Here is a 16,321-nt window from a genome sequence, read left to right as displayed (position 1 = left end):
ATTCTGTGGATTACCTGAATTTTTGATGATCTGATCTTGCCCCAATCCAAATTAGATCAGGTCAATGTGATTCTGCTATAGTTCTATTCAACATGAATTGGAGATTATTCTGAAACTTCTGTACTAAAATCATTTCCATAACTTCAGTTCTTTTTGCCAAAATCAAGCATGGCATGTACTAGAAATTTGAAAGGGGCATAGTGGTTGGGTTTTTGGTGATTACTGCTGATGACGCAGGATGGTGAATAAACTTTGGATGTATATTCACTTATGCAGTCTTAACTTTTAGTTTTCCAATGTTTTGAGGAGTACAGGTTGAACCTCTTAAATCCGGGACTCTCTGGTCCAGCAATGTTCATGGTCCGGCAGGATCATGGATGTTGCTGGACCAGAGAGCCCCAGCACTTGGGAATCTGAGCCATTCAGGGAGTCCAGTGGAGGGGAGCCCCACCATTAGACAGGTGAGCCCCGTCCCTGGAGAATCCCAGCCAGGCAGGGCAGCAGTGGGACCAGCAAGCCATATCCTTGTGGAACCCTGTATTGGTGTGGCAGCGGTGGGACAGCTGCGGAGCCCTAGAAAGTGCGGTGGGGGAGGGGGAGCCATTGAGCTCCATACCCAGGAAGCCCTGGCAGGGTGTGGCAACAGCAGGGTAGCCGATGAGCCCCAAACTTGGGAAGGCCTGGTGGGGTGCGGAAGCAGCACGGTAGCCATGGAGCCTAGTCCTTGGGAAGCTCCAAGCAGGACAGAAGCCAGCTGGCGGCAGCGTGCTGAGCCCAAACCTTGTAGCAACAGAGCTGGAGCCCAGTGGCAGTGGGGCTGGAGTGGAGCCAGCCAGAGGGAGGGACCGTATTCTGGGAGGCCAGTGTCAGGGACCTCCCCTGATCTGGAAAATTCCCTCATCTGGGACTGGTCAGGTCCTGAGGGTGCTAGACCAAGGAGGTCCAACCTATTTTTCCAAACACTATATGAAACTGTTCTGCTTAAAAGCACTGTATGAAATTGTTGTGGACTGACTGCATATTTTTTCTGGCGAAGCTCTTTTTACAGTGGGTAAATATAATGATCACACATGTTCAATGAAACATTGTGCTTGATTCAAATCAGCCAGCAGATGTTTATGCAGAAATTAGCTCTACTGGCCTAACTTGAGATGATCTTAAAGGCCCCAGTGTTCAGAGAGTTAATTCAAAAATAAAATCAATTTTTTTCCTAAACGGGCAAATTACAGGTTATTTTATTGGGAAGGAGGGGCTTTAAAATTACTTGACAATTTCTATCTTCAGTAGTATGAGAACATTCCAAATGTTTCTTATTAAAAATAAAGCAGAAGAACCTTTCAACTTTGACTCTGTTTCCTGACTTCAGGGTTTTTTTGGGGGTTGGGTGGGGGGCATGACATGAAAGGTGAAAAGCATTGAAGGTAAAAAGCATATTTGTTGAAATCTCCTGGAATAATTATGGCAAAATGAGCATTTTAATGCAAAGTAAGCTTGAATGGAAGTTGCTACCATGATTTCATCATATTATTGTTTGGCTCATCTGAAATGAGTCAATAGCTGTAGGTTTGCTATATCTCTTATTTGGTTTCTTTTTACAGGCTTATGCATCAGGATGTGATATCGTTATCCTGGGGACTGATTTTGAAAGATTACAAATAATCCCTGGAGCAAAACATGGAAATATTCAAGTGGGATGTGTGGACTGTTCAATGCAGCAAGGCAAGGTATGTAGTAATCCTACCAATAATGCTGAGACCACATGTAGCATTAATTGATGGTAGTTGTGAAGCTTACAGTTTAAGCACAAACAAGTACACGGAGATTAAGGGAATAACTTGTATTCAAATTAACTTAATTTACTGTAGGTATTATAGCAGAAGTGCCTCAAATAAGGAATTAATGGCATACAGAGTGAAGGACCATGCAAATGAAATCCGGAAAGTTGTACCAAGAGGATAGTGAAAATCTGACTAATAGTTGAAGAGGTTGTGAGTGATGAAAGTCCTGTAATGTGTATATTCGGACTTCATGTTTGACAGTTTGTGAATATGATGTTATGGTGAAAAGCTTCTGGTTAGACAGTGCTAGGGTTTCCAGAGTTACTTCCATGTATCTAGGTCTTCATTTATGCATAACAAATGTTGTATTGGTATTGTAAATAAACACCTTAACCATACCTAAGTCTGACTTCAGTTGATGTCAGCAATGAAATTGGTGCGCTTCAAGTAGTCAGGCAATTGACACTCTGGTTCACTTTCTGTTTCAGAAAGCAGGGTGGGGAATGGTTGGTTTGACAGAATAAAAAGAAATTGCAAAAATGTTAGCAAATTGAAAAAGTCAGTGTTTGCTTTGGTTTTGGTTTTGTTTTTTGGTTGAACAAGACAAAAATGTGTCCACGTTGGAGAAGCCAGAGGAAGAAAACAAAAAGATGAGGTTTAGTAAACATGATCTATGGGGAAAGGCTAAAAATTTTGCATGTTTAGTTTTCAGAAAAGAAGGCTGTAGCTAGAGACATGGAACAGATACATGTCTTCAAATATGCAAAAAGTTTATAAAGAGAATAGGGATGTTAAAAAGCATGGTTTTTGTCAATGTTTAACCGCTGACATTTTTAGTATTGCAGCAATGGTTGGGGGGGCGTGGAGGTGGCTCTGCAGGACAAGGTGCTCACAGGGAGCCAGCTTTTAACACTTACTTGAATATAATAAACCTATAGAAGGTCAGTTTTTGTCCTTGTTTTCTAAATACTAAGCATGTCAAGCCTGGGCTCATCAGTTAATCTCGTCAAATACATGCACCCTCCCCCCCCTCGCCGGCTGCCTATTGTGTCAGAGGCAGCAAGGGGAGTGAGGAAGCGGGAGCTGGCTTTACAAAAGCTACCCATGAGCACTGGATCTGCCTGCCCCTCTCCCATGCCATTGCCTGTGATAGAGGTAGCAGCGCGGGGGGAGGGAAATCCAGGGAGCCAGCACAGAAGGGGAGCCTGCTTGAAAGCTGGCTGGCTCCCTGAGTGTATTGGCTTTGCCCTGTCCCCCGCCTCACGCTACTGCCTCTCTATCAGCACTTAGGGTACGTCTAAACTACATCCCTTTTTTCGATAAAGGGATGTAAATTAGATGTATCGAAATTGTAAATGAAGCCAGGATTTGAATTTCCCATGCTTCATTTACATAATGGCGGCCGTGGCTTTTCTTTGGGGGAAAAAAACCATGGTCAAGACAGGGATCCTTCGACAGAGTTACAGGATCTTTTGAAACGGGGCATTTCTGTTGAAGGATCCCTGTCTCAACAGCGTGTGGTTTTTTTTTTTTTTTTTTTTAAAGCAGCTTTTTGAAAAAAGCTGCGGCCACTATTATGTAGATGAAGTGCGGGAAATTCAAATCCTGGCTTCATTTACAATTTCGATACGCCTAATTTACATCCCTTTATTGAAAAAGGGATGTAGTTTAGATCTATCCTTAGATATGTCACAATCAGAGGCAGCAGCGCAGGGGACTGGAGGGGGAGGGGTCTGGTTTTCAAACTGGCTTTCCTGGCAGACCAGCTCCCACATGCCTCCCTATTTTGCTGCCTCTGATAGAGAGGGGGCTCCCCCACCCCTGGGGACTATCAAATAGTCATGTAACGGATAAGATTTCATGTAGTTACATGACTAATCAATTATAAGATATATAACATCCCTACTAAATACCATTTAACAGCAAATATGTGGCCTTTTCAATGATTCCTTGGTCTCCAGCAAAAGTGTGGTGCTTTTGTTGTATTTTCACCTATGATTGTAGACAACAATACAACCTAGAAAACAATCCAGTCTATGCTTTGAGTGAGTGCAGTGTAGATGGCTGCTGTGAAATTCAGAGGATTACATTTTATTTAGCATTTCAACCAAGAGGATATGCATTTTTGGAAACTCTGCAGATTGGGTTGATTGTTCTAAATCATGATTTGTCAACTTCAGCATGTTAAGGAGCTCCTTACGATTCCTGTTACAGTTTTGGTTTGGGGGGGAAGTGAAAAGACCAAACTAAGCCTTTCTTTCATAGGCAAGTTTCAGAAGTGACCTAATAGAGATATATGGGCCTTCTTTAAAATTCAGCAGTCCCTCCCCACCCATAGTATCCTCACTACAGGGGTGCAAGGAACATGCCTAACTTCCCTGATACACGCATAGAAATAATAGTCCTAAACAGTAGAGCCTCAAAGATACAAACACCAGAGTTATGGACTAATTGACAATTGAACACCACGTAAAATTGGAAGTTGTCCAGGCTCTAGCACTTTGAGCACAGAAGGTGGGGGCCTTCAAGAGACCTTTAAATACCTTGCCTCTAAAAGTCTTCTGGTTTAAAAAAAATACAACTACTTCCCAAAGTCACAGGCTTCCCGAACTTAGGTGGTATGCTGCCACCACACAACAACCCTGAGACAAGGGAAAAACACTTGGTGTAACCCCAAGCTCTTTATCCCTTCTTTGGGAGAGAGGTTGAAAAACACTTAATTTTTTAATAGTGGACCTTCAGTCTCTTGGTTTTTTTAGGACACAGGAATTAAATTACAGTCCTTAAAAAAGGTGACTATATTAACAAAATTAAAAAGATATATTTGGTAAAACATACTTGGCTGCTAGGTATTACAGAACAATTTTAAAAGATTAAAGCGCAGAGAATTGCTTCCCTGGGATTCAGCTCCGCTACAGTAAACAGGAGTAGCAACTGGCAGCAACAGAGACAAAAGAAAATACTGTACTGTGACTGTATTGCATCTTAAAGGTAGACATATCTACCTATATTCCCCTCGACTGCCTACACACAGAGAAGCCATTTAAAGCAAGACTCTGTGACTGCCATCCTAAAGGAGCCAGAGCCATCAGAGCAGGAACCAGTATAGGGTCTGTGTAGCTTTCACCCCCATCTCTTCTCAGGAGGGGAAGCAGTTTTGACCCTCCCCCTTCAGACCCTGTCTGGGGGAGAGAAGAGGAAAACACATGTAAACTCATGTTGGAACCAAGTAGGGAGCTCAGATGCTACAGTAACTTGGCCTGAAGTGTCAACTGCGGACTCTGGAGCATGAACTCTGTTTTGTTCACAGTTACAAAGATTTCAGCGTTATGGGCAGCCTTCATTGAGGTTCGACTGTATTTCCAAATATGGTACTCAGTCTTGACAACTTCTGTAGCCTTTCCCAGAGGAGGCAATTTTGAGTACAGGCAGTCCCCGGGTTACGTACAAGATAGGGACTGTAGATTTGTTCTTAAGTTGAATTTGTATGTAAGTCGGAACTGGTACATATTGTAGGGGAAACTCTAGCCAAACATTTTTCCAGAGCTTAGTTTTATTCTCCCACACCTCACTTCCCTCAGTCCTTTATTCTCAAGCTGAGGTGTCTGCTGAGAAAAGCCGCTCCGCGTCTCCCTGGTCTGCAGGGGGGAAGCAGCTAGTGCAGGGTTGCCTCACCCCGTTTGTAAGTAGGGATCCGATGTAAGTCGGATATGTAACCCGGGGACTGCCTGTACCTGTATAGTGCGCAATTTGCATTATGATTATTATACAGAATCTCCCATATTAGTGAGTGTCTGCTGTTGCATGTCCACATAAAGCTACACCATTTCTGTGGGCCGGCAGGGGTCACAGCCACCATGGGCCCTGGAACAGAGTGGGAGAGGGGGAGGCTGGCTCTGTGCCCCAGAAGGGGTGGAGCTGAGGGCAGTCAGCCCTTAGCACCATGGTCCACGCATTAAGAGTGATGGTTACCGGTAACTTGTTACCCATTTACATCCCTAGTTATAGCTGTCCCAGTCCCCATATCTGGACCTTTGCTGTCCCTCCTATGGTGATTCTGCAGTATAACTGTCCCTCCTGCCAGATCTTTCCCTCTGTATTTGATGAGAAATGATCAAATTCTATGCACATCCCATTATCAGGGATTGATTGTGCCAGGCCGTTGCTTTGTTACAATAAGAGGAAACTGCATGCCAAATTTAGTGGTCCTACCTCTTACCGTTGAGGAGTTCTTGAACAAACGTATTGACAGATGTATGGACAGACAATTTCTAAAACTTGTATACAATTTTCAAAATTATAATCATGGTAATTATAAAGGGTAAGTAGAAAATTGTAGGATAAAATAGTTATTAGAACTGTGTTTTTAAAAACATGGCTTCTTCAGGGTTTTTGCAGCTTTGACAGAATTATAGTTGGCATTTTTGGGTCATGCTGATGTGTAAGTTGCTTGAAGAGTCTCATGCAGGCTTTTTATTTCTTTTTAAATGTGGAGGTTTTTCCTCTCAGAACATACACCACTAGCTTTTGTTTAAATTTACTTGCCACTTAGATGTGACACAATCTTCAGTTTCCTGAAGGAAATTTGATTGTAATTGGTAACCATTAAAATATGTTGATTTGCCATTGAATATACCCTTTGCCCTAAAATTTTGGTGATGCCTTTTGCAGTCAGGAGAGTTATACTATGATTCACAAGTTTAAACAATTTTATAGCTTAACGTTAGGTTATTTTTTAACATTTTTATTATATTAGAATGTGATGAATTATGTATTTTTTTTACTAGATTAATAATTTTCTAGTTGTGACTTGTCAAGACCAAAATGTAAATGTAATTAAATGAAGAAAAATTACATTTTAAAGTTGGCTTAGGATCACCACATTTGGTATGCAGCTTTCTCTTATAACTTCAAGCTAGGTAAGGGTTTGGTTGTGCCAGGACAGTGGGATGTGCCTGGAATGTGATTGTTTTCCATAACGCAGGAAGAGAGGAGGCTTCTAACAGGGACACTTATACTGTGTAATGACCATAAAGAGGCAGTATGGGTCCAGAGATGGGGACCAGGGTAGCAAGGGTGGAAGTAAGCTTCATGCACGCTGGCCACCTAGTGCAGCCCCCACTGCAGCCATCGCTGGGGAGCTGCCCCTTGGCCCTGCTGGCCTTTGCCCTGATCCCCCAACTCTCATCCCCATCCCTGACTCCTGCATCCTTCACTCTGCCAACCCCCTTCTCTGAGCCCTCCACATCCCCAAGCCACTGCCCTGAATCTTGCACCCCCACACACCCCCTCAGGCTCCTGTCCTGAAGGACCCAAGCAACGCTGTGTAAATCTTCTAGTTATAAACAAACAAATAGTTGAAAGATCTGGAAAGCTTGTTTCCACTTCTAATATATAAATAAAAACTAAGTATGAGAGAATGAAATATACTTATTGTAAATTCTTAGGGAAACAAATAGTTCATAAGTCACACATTTCTTTTGTTTAAACAATTAGTTTCTTTTAAAAAAAATCTGAAAACTTTTTAATAAAACTTCTTATGTACCAAGTACATTTAAGGTAGTTTTAGGTAACTAATTAAACCTTTACAATGCATTTTTTTAAAATTTAATTGCAGAGCTGCCTGCATCAGGGCTGCACTAGCTGGACAACATGCAGGAAGTTTACCTCCACTCTTGCTACCCCAAATGGGTTTATACATTTCTTGGTCCCCATTTCTGGACCCAAGCTGTCTTCCATTTTGTAATATATATTTTAAAGGGTTTTTTAAAATTATTATTCTAGTGTGTTCCTCAGGTTCTGACACTTGATTCATAAGAAAATAGAACTAGGAACTCAAGAATATGGAAGGAAATATTTTTACAAAGAATGAAGTGAAAATAGCATCAGTAGAATCTCCAATTTTAAATTAATATTTGTTTTGTTTTTGTTTTATATAACTTTACTTTAGATTGCAGCTTCTTATGGAAATATGATTTGTATCTTTGACCCAGTTACCATCCTGAAACAGAAGAGCAATCATCCTGCTGTAAGTGATTGAACTGTCTTAATAGAATTGTACAAGATGTCTTGAGAAATATAAATAATTGCTGTGGTTCACTTTTATTACATGGAAGTTGCCTTTTCTGATATGCAAGTTGAGCAGGCCCAGAGGAGGCAGGATGGGGATAGCTGTCTCTGGGGCCCATCGATTCAAAGGGGCCCAGGACACCCAGCAGCCACCACTGCTACTGGCAGCCAGAGTCCTGGGTCCTTTAAATCACTGCTAGAGCACCACACCATGTGCTCTAGGCTGCACAGAGGAGGGAAGGGCTGGATGTCCCTCGCCCCATACCCTTCTGCCAGAGGCCTTGCCCCTTCCAGTAGCGTGGGCCCTCCCACTTTGCCCAGAGTCTTGCAGAAGTCATTGATGCCTCATGAAGATACCAGTTAAAAATTGGGATATAGGACTTTTGTTGTGTGAAAATATGGAAAAGAGTGCCACTTTATTATACGAGTGCCATTTTATTATACAACTTAACACTTCAGAAGGGGATGCAGTGGACTTCTCCATAATAAACATACATAGTAATTGTTTCACCTATGAAATGATTTTTGTTGTACAAATCCATGATTGGCTGTCTCTGGCAGTGGCCAGTCTCAGCAGATGGTGCAGGAAAACTCAAAATGGAATAACCTGTGCACAGGGAAGTTTGCTTTTAATCAAGTAGTAAATATGTTTACAGATATTTTTACATCCTGCTGCTTATAGTTTTATAACCCTTGTTTTTATCTTTTTGCTTGTTTTTGCTCATGTGCATCTCAAGTACTTCAAAAAAATTCTTATTATTTTGAAAACCATTTTTAGAGTATATCTCTAGATTTCAGAGGGTTTTATGAAGGATGTTAAAAACTGTACACTCACATTCTTTATAGTGTAACTTACTTTGGTGTGGGCATATTTGTGGATTAACCTTGAGTTAATCAGGATTTTAACATCCACATCTCTTCTACGTGCTAATTTACGTGAGTTAGAGGAGGTTACTTAAACTCTGAGCCCACTTTTCATAGTCTACTTTACAGGAATATTGAGTCTTACCAAGCCTTTGTAAAATGCCATATAAGTATTAAGGTGATAACAAGGGCACAAATAGAACACAGCAGATGTAGCTTTCACCTTGTGTGTATTCCACCACACTGTGTGGCTTTTAGGGGTTGCAACACAATTTCCTATCATGTTAGGGAATTTAAGAAATCTTTCTGAATTATGCTTGCTTCATGAACTTCCTAAGACATACATAATACCTGTGGGTAAATCAGGAAGCTCTTTTCCAGGCGAAGTAGATTTCCTACACTTTGTAAAAGATGATGTGCATATGGAAGATATTTCATTTGAAACTCCATTTCATTACTCCATTCTGAATGCTGAGCAAAATTAGCTTAAAAAGGCTAGTTTTCACTAATACTAGAATAAAATTTAATGTTATAGGTAGTTATTAATCTTTTAATGTATTTAAATTCTAATTTTTTAACAAATCAAGCGGCGAGTGTCTCAATTTTTAGGTATTTTGTATCTCTTCATAGTTCTTGAAACATAAGATTATAGCTGTGACTTGTATAACCTTGTCTTATCAATTAATTCCTTTAATAAAGTTGAATTCCAGTCTAAGAAGTATTTAGTAAATATCTCACTTAATCTCATAAAGTGTGCTAATTCTTTTGATTGTAGGGGATATATTACCAGTGGCAGAAGAGTGGTCAAATTTTACTGGATTCTATAGCACATAATATAACATGGGATCCCACTGGTAAGGACATATTTAAATAAAACTTCTAATTGTTTAATATCACATGTTAATTTTGACTTTTGTGGGGGAGAAGGGATGGTTTCTTTTTGATGCAGCGAAACCGAATATGTCCAGGATGATCAGGAGAGTGTTGTGAATATGTTCTTTTAAGTGAAAACTTATTTGCATCTCTGTCATCTCAGCAAACCAGTAATATGTTGTCCTATACTCAGTGTCCTGTGCTGTCTGCTTTAAAGAAAGGTGGAAGGGTGGCATTAAAAATGTGCATGAAAGAAGAATATCTGAACACTTCATCCGTGGCCCCAATTGGGGATCATGATAACAAAGTGCTAGGATTGATAACTCTTGTAATTTTCCCTCATTATTGCATATACTGTTCTTTCAAAATATTAGCATAATTGTATTCTTGCAGAACTGCTTAGATGCATTTGTTCAACAAAAGACAACTTAGTTTGGAAACAGAGTAGAACAAGTCTGTTTTTAAGTATTTGGATGACAGATGTCCACATTAAACAAAACATGACTTAAAATGTAAAAATAAATTTGGTCTATTTTTTGTAAAGTTGATCTAATCTAACAAAGTTTTGCTGCTTTCGCCACTTTGCAGGATTATACCCCATTGCAGTAGTTTGATTTGTGTAAAGAAAAGGCGATACTATTTATAGTATGTTACGACTCCTATAACAAACTGTCAATGTTTGTGGTACCGACTAGTTGGCCTTTTCAGTATTAAAAACTATGCCTCATGATTTGATTTGTATGTGTTTATATATAATTTTAAACTTTTGGTTGTAGGAACTCGTCTCTTGACTGGTTCCAGCTGTCTGCAACTTTGGTCCAATATTAATTTGGAAAACCAATCTGAAGATGGGAATCCTGAAAAAACAGATGTTAGCTTTGGCGACTGGCAGCGTATCTGGCAATGCAAGTAAGAAGCAAGTTTACAAAGTATAAAACTTGAATAAATGCAACATAGACTTCTCTTGTAGACCATTTTTTCCCAGATGAAAATTTCACCTTAGTTTATTTTTTTTATCCGTTTTTATTTGTTCAGTCACATATAGATCCAGAAGGGAAGCAGCCAAGATTTCAGAGTTGTGTCTCTTGCTATATTTCCTGCATTGCCTTGCTTGCTTGGCGGGGGGGAGAAAGCACTCTTTCACAATGTACAATATACATCAATTTCACAACAAGAACTTGCAAAGAGTGTGAAAACTGACTCCTGCCCTTAATACTTCAGGTGTTTGCTTCCAAATCTTCAAATTGTGTAACTGTTGGTTCGGGGAGTGGCCTTCATATGCTCATAACACCTCAGGAATAAAAGAGTAGTCCAAGATACTGATACAGATACTATCCTTTTCTCCTAGAGTGAAAACAAAACCTTACATACCTATGCGTCGTCAGTAGTTGTATCTTAGTTCCAGGCACATCTGTAAATCAGGACTCTGGTTCGACAACATCAAATGTCTTATTTGTCAAGGACAATAATAGCAAAAGGATACAGCTAAATATGTTCAAAAACTTGAGTTGGTCCTTTAGACACTGCTTCAAGGCCAGTTGATTCAGCCATCAAATTGATATGACATGTTTTGCACAGATTATCTTATGAAACTAGAGCATCTGTGGAAGAATTTGTTTGAAGACAATTTTTTGTTTAGTGCAAGAATGATTGTAGTCTTAGAGAAGGATAGTAGCGTAGTAGTTAGTTTGCTAAGGCTCTGTTAAACCTCTGGGAAAAGATGCAGAGCTCCTTATATAGTAGACAGTAATATTCTTCATCCTCATCTTTTGTATTTCATGTACATGCATTAATATATGTACCTATGACCTCTTACTCAACTGCAGTAGAGGAGAGAGAGCTTCAAGGTTCCATCTGAATGATAGTCAGACCACACACTTGTCTTCCACAGAAGGTTGTGGGGCTTGCTCCTTTGCAGTTCAATTTCACCCATCCATCCTGGACTTATTTTGCCGTTCCTTCAGCAACGGTGTCTCCACAGTAGGCAAATAAATTCTAGAAATAGTAAGGGGATTATTCCAAATAATTCAGAATCATCCTTCCCTTGTCACCTCTCCCCTTTAATTCATATTGAAGGTCATCTTTCTCAAGAATCTGCTAAAAACACAGGTTCACTTGATTTTGGAATCAGTAGTCAGAGAGGAAGTTTCAGAAGAAATCAGGGGACAGATTCTTCTAGACATTTTGATACCAAAGAAGGATGGATGTTTCTGTCCCATCTTAGGAATGGGGCGGGGGGGGGGAAAACTTCACAAGAAAGTTCAAGTTCTGGATGCTGACCCTAGTATCCATAATTTCCTCATTGCTGACTTGTGAGCAAGACATGAGAAGTAATTTTTCCACTCTATTGTGGACTGATTAGGCCTCAATTGGAGTATTGTGTCCAGTTCTGGGCACCACATTGCAAGAAAGATGTGGAGAAATTGGAGAGAGTCCAGAAAAGAGCAACAAAAATGGTTAACGGTCTAGAACACATGACCTATGAAGGAAGACAAAGAATTGGGTTTTAGTTTGGAAAAGAGAAGACTGAATGGGGACATGATAGCAGCTTTCAAGTTCTTAAGAGTATTATAAGGAGGAGAGGGGAAAATTGTTCTCCTTAACTTCTGATGATAAGCAGTGGTTTTAAATTGTAGCAAGGAAGGTTTAGGTTGGACATTGTGGAAGACTACCTAATTGTCAGGGTGATTATACACTGGAATAAATTGCCTAAGAAAGTTGTGGAATGTTCATCACTGGAGATATTTAAGAGCAGGTTAGATAGACATCTAACAAAGAAAAGCAAATGCTTATTGGATAGTTGAGTCGATTAGTTGCTTCCCGCCACGTTGCTGCCTCTATCAGATAAAGACAGCAAAGGAGGGGGGAAAGAGGAGGTACTTAAAAGCATCAGTGTCGCACAGAGCCCAGTACGGGCTCTGTGCGTCATTGCCCCTTTGAAACACCGTCACGGCATTTCAAAGCAGCAGCAGCACCACTTGGAGTCTGGGGACAGCTGGGGACTCCCTAGCTGACCCTGGGCTCTATGCGCCATTTCCACAGAACCAGTCCCCAGCTGATCCCAGGTTCTTTGGAAATGCTGCACAGAGCCTAGGGGTAACTGGGAAATCCGGAGCTGACTCCAGCTGCCCGCAGCATTTCAAAGCGGCAGCGCCGCATGGAGCTCACAGTGAGTGGCGGACTCTGAGTCCTTTTTCTGACACCAGGCTCCATGCGGGTGCTTCTGCTTTGAAATGCGCAAGACCCACGGGGGGGCTCTTGTGCATTTCAAAGCTAGCACACGGTGTGCAGCCCAGGGCCAGTGGGAAGTCCTGCTCACTCTAGGCTCCACATGAAATTCCATCAACTATTCGACTAGTAAATCGATATTTAACATCCTTAATCTAGAGTAGTGCTTTGTCCTATCATGAAGGCAAGGGAGTAGACTTGATGACCTCTCGAGATCACTTCCAGTTGTTGTATTCTGTGATTCTGTGTTTCCAAGATTATTTTCCCAAGATTATTTTGCATGTCAGTATCAAGTCTTCACATTGCAAATACAGGTTGGATCTCCCTTGTCCTGGATGAGAGATTTTGCTGAACCGGTGTGGTCATTTTTTACCCCTGCCACCAGCCCCCCTACTGTCAGCTCTCCCTACAGCTTCTCCCCATGTGCTTCCTGGCTTTCTCCACAGCCCAGCTGAGCCATGTGCTGACTCCTGGACCCCCACCCCCTGCAGAGCACCAGGACTCTCTGATACTTGAATATCCATGGTCATGCCAGATGACTGATTTTGCAAGACCAGTGAATCCCATATTTTAGAGGTGCAACCTGTACCTTCATTTGAAGGAAAATCACTTTCAGTACAAGGTCCTTTTGTTTCTACCACTTCTTGTGTGGTTTACAAAGTTCCAGTCTGTGCACATGGCACATCTAAGACAATGCTGTACAAGGGTTTTCTGATTTAGATAACTGGTGTTCAATGGCATTGTCTATGTATAGTCTTTCCAGAGATAGGACTCACATGCTCCCTTCTCAAGAAACTGTGACTCAAAATAAAGTGGGGGCAAAACAAACAAACAAAAAGGTTTTCTACACAAAGAACCCCCTTTGGGGGCAGAGAGGGGTTCTGGATTCTCAAGCAGGAAGAGCCTTCCATCCAGAACAATAGTTTCTGAAAGTTCAGTTATCAGAGAGCGTCTGGACTACAAGCAGATTTTTTGAAAAAGCGAGCTGCTTTTTCGAAAGTCTAGATGCTCTCTTTTGAAAAAGCACAGTTTGCATTTAATAGCACCTTTTTTTGAAAGAGTACTTTCAAAAAAAGGTGTTTTTCCTTGTAAAATGAGGTTTACCATGATCAAAAAAACTGCTGTGTTCTTTCTATTTACTTTCGAAAGAACATGGCCGCAGTTGAGACACGGGAAGTTGTTTCAAAAAAAGACTTTTTATAAATTTCATAGCCACTTTAGCTGAGAGAGTCAGCTACAAATTATGCCCCGCACAGTCTTATTTTTGTTTAAAGCAATAATGGTAGGGAGGATCAGAATTTGAGATGTTACACAGAGATCTTTGCAATAGTAGCTTAATTCATATCGTGTCTTGGATAATCTTGGAGAGTATGTTAGAAAAAAACCTCAAGGATTGATGCAAAGTGGAACAGCCTACTTTCCCAATACAAGTAGTTAGCAAGAACTCTCAACAGGCAGTATATCTGACCATTTATTTTTCGCCTGGAGGTATTTTTTTTTCCAACTTTCCAGGATTGAACTCAACCCAGATACTCTAGCTACTGAAACAGAAGGAAAATATACCAATGTAGGACTTTCAGACTAGGAATAAAATGATACATTTTCCTTTCTACTTTTAGACCAGTTCAATTGTGGAAACATTCTACATTCTTCAAAGTCTAGTACTCTGTAGAGTTTCAAGGCAGTTCCTCTTCCTTCCTCCCCTTTCCACTATGACAGTTAATTTACATTTTCACAAATCTATTTTCAAATATAAGCTCTAACATCAGGGTACCCTCACTGCATCATCCAGATGGTTTGGGGGTTTTTTAAGATTTTTTTTTTTTAATAGTTCATGTGAAAACAATTGGACTTTATTCTATTTCAGTGTGCAACAGGCAAAAAAGAAAAGAACGTAGAAAATATTCTCATTCTTTCAAGAAATTGATTAATTTTTACCTCTTATGTTACCTAACTCTCAAAAATGTGACATCTGGTCACCTTAGTTTGCACTTCCTGCCATTCATTTTCATTTGGAACATAATGTATAATGATATCTAAAGATTATGCAGGCTATCAAGATCACATCAAGAGAATGAATACTTAGGTCTGTCTTAGGTTGATGTAAAACCCAAACCATCTCTGGAGTTTGCCTATCTTTTGAGCTCAGTTTTAACATGTGTTAATTCTTCTGGTTTTAAATTTCTGAAAAAACCTCTTTCTTCCTGTAGTCAGCTTAGGTAGTTTCTTCATGGCAATTGAAGAGGGATGTCATTTTTTGTGTGCATCAATGTGTGTGTTACTTTCTTTAAATAATCAAAATTGTTTAGAAAATAAATCGAGACAAAATCTGCATTGCTGACTACAGTATAAATATGGTGACAGGTACATTATGGAGGCATCCTTTTTTTTCTCACATTTTATTTCACCACAGCCTCGTCAGACATCCTGAACTTTTCACATTTAATTTCATAATCAGGAATCTGTCTTCAACAGTGTGTATACTCTTATGGGGTAGCTATTAAACTCAAACTTTCTGCAACTTCAAGAGTGTGGAAGAGGATTTGTGTGATGTGATGTATCTAGAACATGAATATGTATTTTAGCTACAATCAGCTCCAGTCTGATGAAGACATCATGTAATTCCTAATGGCATCCACCTCTATTGTAGCCCACCCTTTAACTGAGTACTGTTGAATCAGATCTCCTTATATTGTGCCTTTGTGAGTATAAAGGTTTCTCACTTACATCACTGAGAGGTTTTTTTGCGATTATGCTCTAGTAGCTATTCGTCACAGTATAGGAGAATTTATTTGCTTGACATGGGTTAAACCTCGTGTTTCACTTTCTTCGTTTTTATAAAACTCCAAGTTTAATGGAAATTTTAATTACTGATTTTTTTTTAAACATCAGTATTTATAATTCTAACATTAATACAGTAGCTGAGTACTGCACAGTTAGTGAAAGCCTACATATTTTTCAAGGGAAGTGAAATGCAGTAAGAACACAACATAATTAACTAGACTTCAAAAAAATCTTTGTTTAAATAATCAGACTAACAGATTGTGGTTTCCTTCAAGTGGGGTGTTACTTTATTTTTTGTTTTTAAATGTATTCCTTAAATGTAGTCCTCCAGGAAGAGCAGAAGTGCTCGTATTCTGCACCACATGTGTGAGACGGGGGTTGGGTGCATCAGTGAAAAGCACTTTAAGACCAAACTGAGGGTGTGTCTAGACTACTGAGTTTTGTCGACAAAAGTGGACTTTTGTCGACAAAACTATACCAGCGTCTACACTACCGCTGAGTTCTGTCGGCATAACGTCGACAGAACTCAGCAGTTTTGTCGACGCTGGTATACCTCATTTTACGAGGCATAACACCTTCTGTCGACAGTTCTGTCGACAGAAGGTGTTATTGCCTGTAGAGTTGCGTCTAGACTACAGGGTTCTGTTGACAAAGCAGCTTGCTTTGTCGACAGAACTCAATGTGTCTGGACGCTCTTTGTCGACAGAAGTTTTGTCGACAGATAC

At 40.3% G+C, this 16,321-nt stretch overlaps 1 protein-coding gene across 6 annotated transcripts in view; it reads left to right on the top strand.

Annotated features, from left to right (window-relative positions):
- Positions 1 to 16,321, top strand: part of DMXL1 (Dmx like 1) — a 136,172-nt gene that overhangs the window by 16,823 nt on the left and 103,028 nt on the right. For 4 of the 6 annotated variants that reach the window (XM_006134494.3, XM_006134492.4, XM_075931962.1 and 1 more), the window contains exons 2-5: positions 1,599 to 1,724; positions 7,729 to 7,806; positions 9,487 to 9,565; positions 10,361 to 10,493. In XM_006134494.3, the coding sequence (XP_006134556.1) occupies positions 1,599 to 1,724; positions 7,729 to 7,806; positions 9,487 to 9,565; positions 10,361 to 10,493 (416 nt within the window). Of the gene's footprint in view, positions 1 to 1,598; positions 1,725 to 7,728; positions 7,807 to 9,486; positions 9,566 to 10,359; positions 10,494 to 16,321 lie in introns of those variants that run through there. The other 2 variants (XM_075931964.1, XM_075931963.1) reach the window with 1 other exon arrangement.

Source organism: Pelodiscus sinensis, chromosome 6, assembly GCF_049634645.1.
Source record: "Pelodiscus sinensis isolate JC-2024 chromosome 6, ASM4963464v1, whole genome shotgun sequence".
Taxonomy (NCBI): domain Eukaryota; kingdom Metazoa; phylum Chordata; order Testudines; family Trionychidae; genus Pelodiscus; species Pelodiscus sinensis.
This window is presented reverse-complemented; position numbering and strand designations above follow the sequence as displayed.